General features: G+C 38.4%; 3 protein-coding genes across 6 annotated transcripts; 2 read left to right on the top strand and 1 right to left on the bottom strand.

Moving 5' to 3' along the window:
* The first annotated feature begins 55 nt into the window (after nt 1–55).
* On the top strand, nt 56–7,942 carry zglp1 (zinc finger GATA like protein 1). 4 transcript variants are annotated; one of them, XM_082536360.1, is made up of 5 exons: nt 56–835; nt 2,770–4,245; nt 4,353–4,465; nt 6,110–6,203; nt 6,886–7,942. In XM_082536360.1, the coding sequence occupies exons 2-5, from the start codon at nt 2,783–2,785 to the stop codon at nt 7,016–7,018; spliced, it is 1,803 nt and encodes a 600-aa protein (XP_082392486.1). In that variant the 5' UTR covers nt 56–835; nt 2,770–2,782; the 3' UTR covers nt 7,019–7,942. The 4 variants fall into 4 exon arrangements, with proteins under 4 accessions (XP_082392486.1, XP_082392483.1, XP_082392484.1 ...); XM_082536357.1 differs by having other exon boundaries at nt 56–871; XM_082536358.1 differs by lacking the exon at nt 56–835 and adding an exon at nt 900–1,099.
* A 1,185-nt stretch (nt 7,943–9,127) lies between these two features.
* LOC309709307 (forkhead box protein D1-like) lies at nt 9,128–10,429 on the top strand. The gene has a single exon (XM_082537865.1). The coding sequence runs from the start codon at nt 9,380–9,382 to the stop codon at nt 10,295–10,297; it is 918 nt and encodes a 305-aa protein (XP_082393991.1). The 5' UTR covers nt 9,128–9,379; the 3' UTR covers nt 10,298–10,429.
* Nucleotides 10,430–13,509: 3,080 nt separating this feature from the next.
* LOC309708802 (sialidase-3-like) lies at nt 13,510–14,490 on the bottom strand (the record flags this gene model as incomplete). Its single annotated transcript, XM_082537091.1, has 2 exons — nt 13,510–14,130; nt 14,233–14,490. 2 exons carry the CDS (start codon nt 14,488–14,490, stop codon nt 13,510–13,512), a joined length of 879 nt encoding a protein of 292 aa, XP_082393217.1.
* Nucleotides 14,491–14,936: the final 446 nt, after the last annotated feature.

Here is a 14,936-nt window from a genome sequence, read left to right as displayed (position 1 = left end):
ATTACCTGGGCCTTCCCAAAAAGGTCATTGTGCCCCCTCAGCTGAATTCGACTGATGAACAACTTGAAACACTTGAGTCACCCAGGTCATTGCTGCCCAAGCTGAAGTTAATTGGTTAACCAAAGCTCAGTGCTTCTGCAGCAGTTGCAGAAAATGGCATAACTGGGAAGGATAGTGAGGTTGGAGTGGTTGAGCCAAATGCAAGTCGGACTTCAGGAAGTATCCCTATGAATTTGGAGCTAAAAAGAACCAAAGTGCAAAAAAAAAAACAACTCAACTCGCAACCGTCACGCATGTGGTGAATTTAAATGTGGCTCTTGCTTTTGTGCACATTTTATTTTATAACCTCATGTGTGTGACTGCTAGTGCAAATGCACATCTGTGAAAGGTTTTAATATAGGTTGTTAAAAGTGAAATGACGACTTCAACCAGATAGCCCCCTGTCAAAGTTGGTTACCTGGTGATGACCTTAACTCTTTAGCCAGCAACCTTACAATAACAACTCAAAGGCCACGATACTGACCTTATCACTGACTCACCAACAGTTAAATAATCATTACTGGCTGCATGACTAGCTAACAGTCATTGCCGGGGGAAAGAAAAAGGGTTTTCCACTCGCGTATCCAGGCAAGTAGTAGCTACAAAATGAACAGGAGTTAGGAGTGTCAAAGCTTTTATACCCAGACAGGCTGTAATCTAGCAAACGGAAAACACCCGCGTACCTTCTTCTGGCCCCAGAATCTGATCCAGTCATAGCAACCAGCTTCAGTGGTTCGAGTTCCCCAGCAAATCGACACGCTTAATTTTTTATTTGACAACGGATTGAAGATCACGGGTGAGCGTCGAGATTGGTACTCCACATGAATGTCAGGTAAAGTGGGCTGAACGCTTGTAGTTAGAGTTACACCACGAGTTTTAAACGTGTTCATCTCATGCCTCATGATAAAAGACACTGTTAGCTAGAGGCCATCACAGGTCAAAAACATAGAAGACAAAGATCGATTATGGCAGGAGGTGAAGGTGATGCACGATTAAAGATAATGGTTCGGAATATGCAATGACGGGTGCTTACTGAGATCTGATACTGAGTTTACATGAAGTGAGTCATTGCCTACAGAGTTTATTTAAATATAATCACAATGCTAAATTGTAGATCTGCTTGCATGCGCTGTAGAATTATGTATTTTTGATGAAACTTTTAGGCATCAGTTAATCCATGGCCTGTAAGAGGAAAAAAGTCACTAATTTTAAAAGCATTCATGTTAACGCATTAACGTAATATTAGTGGGATTTGCTGCTGCGCTCGCGACGGCCCGACGACCGCGAAAAATTTAGGCTACTCGACGTTCTAGAAGGCAGGAAGTGCAACATTTGACGTTCCCAAACACGTTTAAACGCCACAGAAAAGTTTTGTTACAGTCTTTCCGGTGAGTTGAACTAGTTACATTTTTTTTTAAAGTTGTTTTTTGATACAAAAACAAACATAGCATTAGCTTATCTGCTGTAACTGCATGCATATAATTGGCCGCATTAGCTCAGTTTTAGGATAGCCTTAAGTAGCATGCATGGACCATTCTGCAATGGCATGACATTTTCTGTTTCACCTATGTGCATTAATCTATGCACAAAATACCAAAACATACGTTTGCTGTGTAAATTACAATTTTTTTTCTGCGACAAAATGTAATTTATAAAAAAAATTATTGATCCAAATATAACAGTTAAAATAGTGTTGCGCCTATCTTGTCTGGAAAAGGAAGAGAAAAACAGTTAGTGACAGTAAAGAAGATGTGATGAATGATTGACTCCGGTGCTAACACCAAAGGTAGACAAATGTCAGACCTCTTAATATAATTTTTACATTACATTTTTTTCTGACCAAATTTAATGTGTCGCTCTAATAAAACCCTGTTACCCAGTGTTACCAAAAGAACCTCCTTGACTTTGAGTCTTACAATTGACTCCTAGTATCTTTTTCTGAGCAGAATGTGTGTATAAAAAAAACAGCATTTCTGTGATCATGAGTATTTATGTCATTTGTTTGTCATTTGTATTACATAATGTATAAATAAAAGAAATAAATAATTATCTTGATAATTAATCTTGTGTAATATTATACGGTTACTGTATCATTTTTAATAACATGTTTATAAATTACTTTCTTAGCTCGCAAGAAATCTTTTTAATCTGTTTTCCTTGTAATAGACTTAATTATTATATGAATTGTGTATTTAAAAATATGTAAGAAAAATTAATAAATAAAAATAAAAATTTGAAATTAAATAGTGAAATTACTACAAAAAAGTGTGACTATTGAAAAGCTGGGCAAGGTAGATTTCAACCTGTTGTTTATTTGAAATTTATTGAGTATTTATTAATGGTCAATAATTTATTAAAAATAAATTGTTTTTCCTTAAATACGCAACAGAAAATTACATAGCGTCCAATTTAACCATTTCTGAACCCTAAATTGTCTTCCAGTTATATGACCCACATATTTAGGCCAAATGACACTATGCTATTATTTTACGTTATATAAAATATTTAGCTGCTTGCAGTCAACTTGTTGCTTGTGGACTATTGATAGAAACTAATATCTTTCAATGACCTGTGGTAGGAAGCATATTTGTCATGTCAGAGGTGTAAAGGGCTGAAGGTACAATATTTTGTAATAGAGAAAAGATGAAGACTAGAGGGAAAGTACAGGGAAAACATGCACAGATTTACCTCTGCTAGTCCTAAAGCTATTTGTTCCTATTCATGTTGCAGACTCTGCCTCAGTATGAGTACGAAATCAAGGATGCAAGCTGACTTTATCCAGGGAAACCAGAGCAAAGTGGAACACGATTCACCCCAGTCTGCACTCTTCTACCTTTTCCAAGAAGTTTCCAAGCTTGTATCCCCTATCCACAACAGTTTCCCAGACTCAGATCTACCCAGTGAATCACAGATTAAGACATATAGCCAGGATCCTTTAGTAATTAAAAAAGAAGAGGGTCCACATTCATTTGAAGCCTCTGCTAGTTCTGTCCAGGATACTTTAGAAATGAAAAAGGAAGGCGATGCACATTCATTTCATACCTGTAATGGTTCCTGCCACCATAGTTTGTCTTGTTCGCTGCCATGTAATGAGCTGGAAACGGTAAATGAGGAGTGTCAAAGCAGCAATGTCACAACTACATCACAGTGTGAACGCAATAGTCCCTGGAAAGTGCTGAGCTTGATCAACTTGCAGTGTGAAAAGCTGCTTCATTTGGAAAATCTTGAGGTGTTAGACCCAAGTTCAGCCTCATCTGCCACAAAATTAGGCTATTCAACAGTCACATTATCCACTGCAGCACCAGATGTTACAGAAGCTGCAATTGAAAGTGACACTCTAAGTGGTGAATGCATGTTAGGCCCATCTCCTCGTCTCTTTGAGAGACAAGAAATCACACCCTCTGTCAGTGCTGATGAAAAAGTGACAGGAAGACCCACAGGAGATGGATTTAAACTACAGTGCTGTGTGAAAGACTCCGAGATGGGTGTTCAGCTTGAAACTGCTGAGACAACAGACACTGACAGAGCAGACTTGCCAGGAGACAGTACAACAGCATCTCTGCATCCTCAACACAAGAACAAAACAGAAGTTAACTTCACTGTCAACACACAAATTGGGTGCAGCCAGGAGTGTGAGCAGGGTTGTTCTTCTAGCAAACAGGATATTTTAAATGCACCCTTTTTTGAATATGCTTTATCACAAGCACACAATGCATGTCTTAATACTAAGCTAACTTGTAATTCAGATGATGAGACTTGTACTACTCTATCAAAGCCAGTACTGTCACTAGATATTAATGCAAATCTTACTTTATCTGTGGAAGCCCAATGTGACGGCAGGCTGCCTCCTCTGAGCCCCATCCAACTTTGTTCACAATCACCATCACTTACATTCAGCGCTCCAGAGAATTCTCTCTTCGGTTCAAAACCAGATGAATGTGCAGATGCCCCCATAGATGGAGACACCCCTCCAACTGCCCCGATAAAATCTTCTGCACCATCCAAAGCAGAACTTTGGACAATGCAAAAGGAGGATCACGGTTCATCTTCGCACCAGTGGAGAACTAAGACTCCTAGAAAACAGCCTCATCCCAGTCGTAGTGTTGATATTCAAGACCCAGACTTCCAGGGAGTGACATTCAGGATGGACACGGAGCTAGACGAAAGCAGGGAACAGTGTCGGCTTCTCATAACTTCACGATACAGGTAGACAAACACATCTTCGGTACACGCCATGCATTACAAAACGTGGTAGGAGCTTACATGAAATCCTCTCACATTATTGGTGTTTTATCTGTGTGTACCCACAACAGCAAGGAACTCTGCAGGAGTGTGAGAAAACCCAGGCTGAGGACACGGTCATCACAGAAATCATTTAAAACTAGCAGCTCAGACGAGGAGAACGGCCACACAACCAGTGTTTTAAGTGAGTACCCCCTAACTATGTCCTCAAGCAAGCTGCTCGTTTATTTTACTGTTTTTCCTGGAAGATGCAGAGAAGAGTTTACAGAGTATTTTGCTTGTTTTAATTAGATTTTTCAATGTTAAATATTAAGCTCAAAGTACAATTTTTTTTTTTTTAGCATATTTCAATGTTATTTAGTTTTTTTTAAATATAATAATGTGCATTAAATTAAAGACATTCTGAACAAGTGTAACAGGTCATGTTGGCATCTCAGTCTTAACACAGTTTGAGACTGGATTTGTAAAAAATTTATTTAGTTATCTAATACAGACACACTGCATTTTTTCAACTTTAACTAAATTAATATGAGGAAGAAATAGATTTTTTTTTTTTTTTTGTGCTTGCCAAAAGTGTGTCTTAGAAAATTTTGTCTTAGGAGACTTTATCCAGAATACAACACTAAACTAACCCCAGATGGTGAAACACTCAGCAAAACATCCCAATATATTAATATTGGAAATAAAAATATATAACTTTTTGTAAGAACAAATAAAATATGTAAAATACAGTATATTAAGTAATTGTAATATTTTAATGTTTAATTAATTATGAGTTATAAATAAAAGTATCTGCAGCATTACAGTGTTATAGAAGTGCATGTGTGTGTGATACCCATAATCTCCACTAGAGGACACCACCACCTTAGAAATATGTAACTCAACAGGGTCAGACAGGTGTGACTGTTTCAAACAAGTTTAGGAAAGTTGTGGTTTAAATAACTTAATACCAGAACGTGAATGTCAGCTAAGACAAGAGAAAAATAAGCTCAACTTTAAATAAATGTACTTATCATCAGGTAAAGATCTGAGTGCTAACACTATTAAAAAATACTCTAAATAATTTTTCATCATTCATATCTTTAATTTCATTCAATTTCATTCATAATTTTTCAAATCTTTTCTTCTCCTATACAAAGTTTCTTTACAAATCTATAACTATTTGACATTTGCTTATGTTTCATTTTTGGTAAAGTGGGAATGTCAGTGCGCTGTATTTCCAGCGTTTAAAGACCAAAGAGCCAATCTTCTCGACAGATATGCAGCCTTGTTCTCATATATTGGTCAGTTAACAGAAAATGCAGTATAAATGTTCCAGTGAAGTTTTAGATTGTAGTTGTATTTTTAAAAAAATAAATGTCTTTCGCTCAATTGAGGTTATTGTCTGGAGTCGGTTATTGTTTAATAATTCAATAAAGTTTTTGAGGCGTAAAATTACAAATGTATCTTTAACCTCCTAAGACCTGAACTCTTTCATGGCATGCATTTTTAATTTCTCTTTGCTATTTGGGCTGATTGGGAGCTGATAAATGTAAAAATAAAGAATCATCTTTTTACCTGATGTAGTTTCCGAGAGGAGGATATCAGGACCTTGTAGAGCAAAATTTAGTATTGTGGTCTAGACAACCCAAAATGTGATGTCCACATATGTGGACACCAGGTCCTAGGAGGTTAAATGATTATTGCAAATGTAGTCGCAATGTTTGGTTGCATTAAAACACTTCCTTAATTCAGATTTTTTTAAAAATATGCTTGGAAATAAGTGATTTAAGCACACTCAGTTCAGTTTTACTGCTATTTGCTTAATCTTTCATTTCTGTTTCACTAGAGGGTAAAGTTTGTGCATCATGCTGCACCAGGAAGACCCCCATGTGGAGAGATGCCGAGGACGGGACTCCACTGTGCAATGCCTGTGGGATAAGGTAGCTCGATATTCAATATTCAATGTCTTAAACACTGAAGCTGTGCATTAGGGCTGATCACAATAATCAGTTGGATTATTGTGATTTTTAACAGAGTCTAAAATTTTCTTTGAGTCCTCATTGATGATGTTGAATTATAGCTTAAAGGAATTAATATATTCTAACTTGTATTTTGTGGAAACCTGTTCCAAATCAGTTTGTGTTGATGTTTACTTATTTTGCCAGCATTTTTCATCATGTTTTGAGCAGTCAGTTGCCACAACACTGTGCAGTTAAACAAGTTCAGGCCTCACAAACAACAGAAACGATCAACTTATTTTTTCCATTCTCACAAGAGTCTGACTGCACCTTACAGAAACTTTACTTCATGCATGACTTCCCAGACTAATGCATTAATCTCATGATTGCATGAAACGGTATGTTAGTACTCACTGGCTCATAATTTCTCTTTCAGAAATAAACACAGGTTAGCTTTGGAAATAAGGAGTAGTGCTGAGCTCAAAAGAATGTGCAGCTAATCTACTTTGGAAAAGTATTAAATGTCCATGCTTGTAAAATGCCTTGTAGTATTATTATAAATCAGTCATCTGCCTATAATTTGACTAAATAGCATTTATGCACCTGAGCATTAAAGGGCAAATAGTTGAACCACCACTGCATTTTTTTTCTCTTACTTTTGAAGGTATAAGAAGTACAGGGTGCGCTGTGTCAACTGCTGGCATATCCCTCGGAAAGAGGGCAACTCCAACTCGTGCTGCCTCAAGTGTGGAAACTTTGTGAGGCTGACCTCAGCTCAGCGGAAACACACCAACTAGGGAACTTGCACACATCACAGGTTTTTATGCCCACATGTGACAGAGCTTTGCACAGACGCACACAACAGTTTGAAACAATACTCGCTGCTCTCGTAAATCTTTACAGTTCACTACAGATATGACTACCTCTTACCTGACTCAAGGTATTTAAATTCGTTTTACTGTTATAGCACTGTACCTCAGACAATAGTACACATTTACCTCTATGACTGTGTGCGTCAAAAAAAGTAATAATAAAACAACTTGTAAAACATTTAAATTTGTATGGAGAAAAAAGTCTTTTCTGTACTGATCCTATTTCTGCTCCTTAATTTGTATTTAGCATGTGTGATGGAGCTTAGAAGGTTTACTTTTTGTTTTTTTTTTGTTTTTTTTCACCAAGAGGGATATACTGAGGACGCACAGACTTTGTAGCAGAGCTGAGAATCCTTTATACAAATAAATGGGATACTGAAGGACCACTGTCAGAAAGTGACGCATTCAGTGGAAAGTTTAGTCGTGAAATTTTTCATCGAAATAGCTTCAGTGTCGCTTACATATAATGGTCAGTAGTACCCGACAGCTGTAATAGAAAGTTATTTCTGTACAGGCCCTGAGCTCAGTGCTGCTTTTCACTGTTATTAACTGTAAAACACTCCTACTGCTCCTAATCCTGACAGCGACAGTTCAGTTACTAAGTTCATCAGATGCATTTAGTTGAACAAGTTAAATCAAGCTATTTATTTTGTTGTCTTTGTTGTTTTTTCTAATTGTGGTTGTAATAAGTGGTCACTTTTCTTTGGTATTTATTTGGGCCATTGTTTCTGAGCATTATTTTATTTGGCTTGTTAAATCGGTGTGTAGATTTCCTTAGTATTGCTGGTTTCTGTGAGATGGGGAAAAGGGGTTTTGTGTGTGTTTGCATGGGTTTTTGTTTGTATTAAATTCATGAACAAACCTGTGTCTCCCCGTTCTTCATTTAAGAATTTAGCTTAGTATTGCAGTGACTGTAAAATGATAAATTGGTTTCAAATGGGTGCACATATCAAATTAAAGTACAGTGAGAGGGAAGAAAGGTTCAGTAATGAGGCTTCCCACAGTTCCTTCAGCCCACCATGCACTACAGGCCTGCTGGCCAAGTGGGTGGCCTCGCACGGATTGATACAGTGCAGCTATTATTTCAAAATGGATTACGTCTTCTTGAGTTGGCTCTCTTGCCTGTGCTAAACCATCCAGCAAAGAGCAATACTGAAGGAAATGAGCGCTATGTAAGCCAAGGACATAAAAGAGAGCTCAAGCTCAATGAAATTCATATGCCTGCTCTTATTTTACATTACACATGCTCCAAAACGTCTCACCTGCTGCGGTCATTTAAACATCAGCTATAATCAATAATGAATGAATGTACACAAATCAAATTTTATGGTACTTGGCAGCCTGTCCAGCTTTGTACTTCTGATACTGGAGTGCAGTTCAAAGGCGAGCCTTATGCATTTACTCAGTTACGTTTGCTTAAAGACCTCTGTGGAGATTTATTCATTTTAATTGTTGCTGAAACATTATGGGTACATAAAATAAGGCTAATTGTTCAATTAGCAGATAGTAGATAAAATGGCTAAGCCTGGCTCTCCAACCCTATTGTACAATGTTAAGGCCGAAATACTTTTTCTGTTTTGCTTTTGCAGTTTCACTTTAATTAGAAGGCATTGTTTTACTGCTTGATGTATACCATTCATCAAATCTAGCAAATGAAATGTATTAAGTCTTTTTTTTATAGTCGCAAAGTTCTGTACACAAAAAGGGTACAATAAATAAGAACACGAAGTGGCATAATAGCCAAGAAAAAGAACAACTTAATCGGTACACACGCAAAGATTACTGAGTCAGAAAACTGTGTAGATCCCCAAAAAGTTTAATAAATAAATAATATGCATCATGGACGTGCAGTTTAAATGTACTTGAAAGCAACACACAACAGTAAAAAAACAACATATAAAGAAGGAAGAAAAGAATAAAAATAAGACCTTTATTTTTTTTTTTAAAAAAACAAACAACTATAGTTAAAGCGTGTATACACTGGAGAAAATATGCACGAGTTAGTGTAATTAGTGTAACCACGCCTTCAGTATCATCGTTTAATTTCTCTATCTTTGATTAAATAAAGTGTTTCCCCCCACAGCTTCAGGTTTGTGGATACCTGCAGCTGTGTTAAAACAGACTGCGTGAGGAGGAGGGGGAAGTTCGGAGTGGGAGGCTCAAAAGTCAGGATGCAGTCAGATGCGCGACTTTTTTTGTGAATGAAAGGAAACGAGGGGGTCTCCACTTTCTGTCCTAGACAGGCACTGAATCTCGCCCGCTGGGGCCTACCGGACAGTCCGGATCATGACGCTGGACAACAAGCCCATGGATGAGGCGGACATTGAAGTGGGGGGCCAGGCGGACTGCAGAGAAGTTGTGAGGAGGACAGATGTATCAGTGTTCGGGGAGAGTAATGTAGACTTGGAGCGACGGCCTTCATCCTTTTCTCCTGGCGTGCAGGGAGAGGACGACTTTGAAGTCCGACTGCAGGAGGGTCCCGGAAGGAGAATTGCCTCGGTGAAGCCTCCGTACTCTTATATCGCTCTCATCACCATGGCCATCCTCCAAAGCCCCAAAAAGAGGCTCACTCTCAGTGAGATATGCGATTTTATCAGCCAGCGCTTTGTTTATTATCGGGAGAAGTTCCCTTCGTGGCAAAACTCAATCCGTCACAACTTGTCTTTGAATGACTGCTTTGTCAAAATGCCCCGGGAACCCGGGAACCCAGGCAAGGGGAATTACTGGACTCTGGATCCCATGTCGGCGGATATGTTTGAAAATGGGAGTTTTCTTCGTCGCAGGAAACGCTTTAAGCGGCAAAGTTTATATTTGGCACCGATGAAAGGCTCCAGGGCGCAGGAGCTCACTTTGATGCCCGTTTTTCCTCTCCTCGGAGTGCGCAGGGTGGTCTCTAGTCTCCAGAGTCCCGATTTGTACCGAGATCAGGATCTAGAAAGTGGTTTCGAGTCCCGGGTTATCCCCAACAGACCACCTGTAAGCAACGTCACACCTGCGCTTTCCTCGATCCTCTCCAAAAATTTCCCTTCTTGTCAAAACTTGGAACATTTGGACGCCGGATGCTGCGCCGCTGTGCGATCTTTGCCTCCGACCTCCTGCCTCCTGCATCCCGTTTCACTCCACGGAATGATACCCAACTTCACTCTTTCGCAGCTGCCTGCTTTTCCCGACGGGATCTTTAAGATTTCGTCTAGTTTAATTTAATCTAATGATGTGCGCCTGCACTGAGACCGACAAGGCTACCAAATACTGAATCTGATTCCCTGAAGTAAATGCTTTCAACACGGATGTTTTTAAAATCTTTCAGTGTGTTTGGAATAAAATGGATCATTTTAATTTCGTGTGTGCACTTTTTATTACAATTATTTGTTACACCGGAATGTGTATAAGATTAAAAAGACCATATCAAATGAACCCGGTTCATATAAATGCATTCAGCTATGTTTTTAATTATTACTGCTTAATTTTAAATCTTTTTTACGACTGAATACAACTAAAGTCTAGACTTAAATGACAAATTTGCAGGATTTTAAATAAAATTGTGAAAACAACGAGAAATTAAAAAAAATAAGTTTAATATTCTTAATTTTACTTGACGATGATAAATCATAAAGAGACTGTTTAGGCTTATACAAATATTAATGACAATATCCATCATTGTGTGGCAAATGGGCCATTTGATTTTGTATCATTTTAAGATAAAAGAATACGTATGTTTAAATAATTTAAATACACTGATTATTCTGAACACCCACAGTCTGCGCCTACAGCGTTCACAGTTCAACTATCGATCTATCTGAAGAACAGGATGATCAGTTCCCGGTGTTGTGTCGTGATTATTTTGATTATTTAGATTATTTTGTGGTGGGTGACTAGTTTGCTACCTAGAGAATGAAAGAACACAAGACATCTGGGCATGTACACGTGTTATCCTTCCCTTTTCTGTTTAGCTTTGGCCGGTTTGAGTGCATATATATTCGCTCACATCCTACTGCAAACCAGGCCTTCTTTATTAAAACCACGTCTTCATTTTTCAAAACACTTCTGTCAGGCGAGCTAATAGTCACGTTTTTGCTTTGTGGTGTACTCCAGCCTGTACACAGCAAGAATATTAGATTCACTCAATCAACGGGCTGCTGGGTATTATTACAAGTTATGCCTCGTCTTTATTTAGAAGTTCTCCGTGGTGTTTGATATGCAGAGATGAGTTGTGGAGGATGGCTGATTTCCCAGAAGAAAGCTTCGGATCCAAACACACACACACACACACACACACACACACACACACACACACACACACACACACACACACACACACACACACACACACACACACACACACACACACACACACACACAGCAAAATAGGAACAATTATGATTAAAATGTGCAGAATTATCAAGATCAAAGGCCCTTTGGCACTTTCTTTCTAGAGAAATGCAGAAATATGTATAAACCATTTCATTATTGTAGGTCTGAGAGGAGTTAACCATTTAATTTGCAAATGTGCAACTCATCAAAAGAAAAGGCATGTTTGCGTGTATGCTGTGTTTGAAAAATGGTGGCATTGGTTCTTAAACTGACATATAAAACTGACATATAAAAAGCACCATGCGTCAGTAAGAGATTAGAACAAATTTCCTCCATATCCTGCCAATATTAGTAATGCATATAGTCTCTATAAAGAGTGCATAAACCTAACCTCTACACTCAGATCTATAACAATCATCTATTGTTCTATTTTTGTAATTGTACTCATGGTTGAACACTTTAATTCTAAAGGTGCACAGATAATTTACAGTATTTGTGAAATAAAATAATAGTTTTACAAATTTCAGGAGTTTTGCTCATGATTTTAAATTCTTGAAGATGAAAGAATGTGATCAACATGGACTGGACAAGTTGCTCTTAGGAACCATGTTTCTGAATCCATGACAGGTAATCTCTACTAAGAAGTTTGATGTGTCCCATAAATGGTCTTTTACCATGTTTTAACATCTGTCTTTAACTAAAATCACCCTCAGGGTACAGTCTGCTTTTCATACTCAGTTCTACTGAGTTTTATTCGGCTACAGCTGTGCAGCAAGTGGAAGACTTTATTGAAGGAGTGGAATTTAATGAGTCAACATTTTACTTATTTCAATTTACTATTTATTCATTCTTGAATATGATTAACCTTTCATCTCCTTTTCTCTTTTGTTTCTTGCAACAGGCTTTCGCTGAGGACAAAGAAAGTGATGTTAATATTTGCAGTAAAAATAAATGAATAATCATCTAGGCTCTTTGTGATGCTCCATAAATCCTCAGTTCTTTTTACCAGTAAGAGACAAAGTGGGTTTGGACATGAAATGTGATCACAGCAACAGCACGCGATGAGAGAACACCACAGAAATAGTCCTTGTTGTCCTGTTTTTGGCTGCTCTCCCTCAGTCACTCCTAACCCTGTTCAAGGAAGGATTGTTATGGCTCCATTTGTTTCACGTCTCCTTTCAAACTGCTGCACTTTCTCGATAAACAGCAGAGAGGATATTTCCGGCACTTTCAGAAGGATGACAGCAAATATCTGCACTGCTAAAGCTTCTGTGGCATCTTTCAATAAGTGGAAATTTAGTTTCAATTCTTTCTTTCTTTCTTTCTTTCTTTCTTTCTTTCTTTCTTTCTTTCTTTCTTTCTTTCTTTCTTTCTTCCTTCCTTCCTTCCTTCCTTCCTTCCTTCCTTCCTTCCAGATCTGATGCACATTTCCCTTGGCATTCTGTCTAACGGCCAGCAGGGGCTCCTCTGGTTGCAAAAAGTCTTAAGAGAGCATGACCTTACTGCACTTTCCCGATCAGTTTATGCTCTCAGTCTCCTGTTTCCAGTCTTACCCAAGTGTTGCTTTTGCAATTTAAGTTCTTTTGAGTAAATGAAGGTATGAATTTATTTATCATGAGTTTTTCTTTAGTCAAATGTGGTTCAAAACACTACAATGGTAACACGACGTGAATGTTCAGCCTGAGGATTCACACAGTACTTCACACACCTTTGGCATAAGTGTATATGTAGTCTATGTGAAGAAGAAGAAGAAGAAGAAGAAGGAGGAGGAGGATAAGAATGAAAATGAGGAGGAGGTTAGCCACTTTTTTGTTTGATTTGGCACAGATTTTTTTCTGGATGCCCTTTGTGTTGCAACCCTTCCACTTATCTATTATTAAACATAAACTTCTGCATCACCTATAAGATAATGTCTCCAGTCAACTAATTATGTTTCATATAATAAATATGTTGATACCAAAGTACTGTAGTACATACCGCAGTACTGAGGCAGTATATCTTTGTTCCAATTACCAAGAAATTAAAGCTGAAAGCAGCAATTATGAAGACTTTGCATCTTTGATATTGTGCATGAGAGAAACTTCACGGGCAGCATGTCGATGCCTTCAGAGCAGGACTCTTATTGGATGCTGCATAAAGAAGACAAGCTTGTTTCCAGGTTGGAGATTGTTGAACTTAACTCCATTATCATCACTGACTGCTTCCACTTGATAGCCGCCCACATTACGGGCGTTGCAGTAGATGTGGTCTTTGGAAATTTCAACTATTTCACACTCAACTGATACCGTATTAAACAGTTCACCAAATTTCCAGTTTTTGCCATGACTACCACTATACAGTGAGAGTGCATACGATTTACTGTTTGGTAAGAAACAAGGTTTGCAGCAAAAGGAAGTATAAGCATAAACTGGGATAATCAGTCGACCACTCTCTGCTGGAATACCATGGCCTGGCCCAACAGCAAATGTGGCCCAGTTTTTTATTTCACTCAGTTCGTCCGTCAAATCGATCACATCGCTCCAGGTTTCTCCGAGGTCCTCACTTGTGATGAAGCAGAGACGGGTCCGGTTGTCACAGTTTTCTTTCTGGTACATTTCAGTGATAGCGTCTTCAACACAGATGAAAAACAGGAAAAGTTTGTTGTTGACCTTGCCATACACCGAGCAGGGGTTCATTGGACGGTATCCTTTGATAAGTGCCTTTTCCACCTCTTTGAGCTCTGACCACTAAAAGAGAGATTGTTCAGGAGTAAACAAAACAGAACAGTTTAAAGCAGGAGCGTAATTAACAAGTAATTTAGAACTGAAATGGTTGATTATCACTATTACCTCAACCGTCTTCTTAGAGGATCCCTCCTTGATCTTTCCTGTTCTCATAACCAGCTTTTCTCCGCTGGTATCATCTGAAGTCTTCCTCTGCTCTGCAAAGGCAAATAAAGTTTTACTTTCTCTCTCATACAGAAGAGCAGGGATCCTGTAAACGTTTCCAGCAGTTTCATTAGATGTAAAAAGAGTTTGCTTCTGCAGCTGAGCTTTTGGTAAAGGTACGGTGAACATGGTTGGTGTCCTTGCATGCAAAATGACCATGTAATAAAGGTCTTGCTGGTTATATCTCTATGACTGTCAAAGTTTGTCTGATGGGGATTTTATAAGGCTGGTTTGTACACAGTGTGACTTTTCATTTTCTGAAGAAATGATTAACATTTCAGTGAGCTGAAGTCTCCCCTTGTTGAGAAAGCCAAGTCCAAGGAAAGAGGTGGTTCCGGAAAACAAGCTTAGATCAGAATTAACATAACCCGTCTGTGTAGGCAACTACCTCAGCAAACAGACACAACCCAGGTAGCATAAATTAAGCATTACCGGTTGGATGTGTGAAAAGCAGCCACTTGTTCAAGTTCTGGCTTGGGTCATTTTTTGTATTTGCACTTTCATTTTGAGTTGGAAAGGACACCACACTTCCTTGCCAGTCTGAATTTGTTTACACAAGCTTCCCAGCAGATTAAAGTGTGCTAAAATTAATTATAATTACTGAC

This window comes from Aulonocara stuartgranti, assembly GCF_965226115.1.
Source record: "Aulonocara stuartgranti genome assembly, chromosome: 6".
Taxonomy (NCBI): domain Eukaryota; kingdom Metazoa; phylum Chordata; class Actinopteri; order Cichliformes; family Cichlidae; genus Aulonocara; species Aulonocara stuartgranti.
This window is presented reverse-complemented; position numbering and strand designations above follow the sequence as displayed.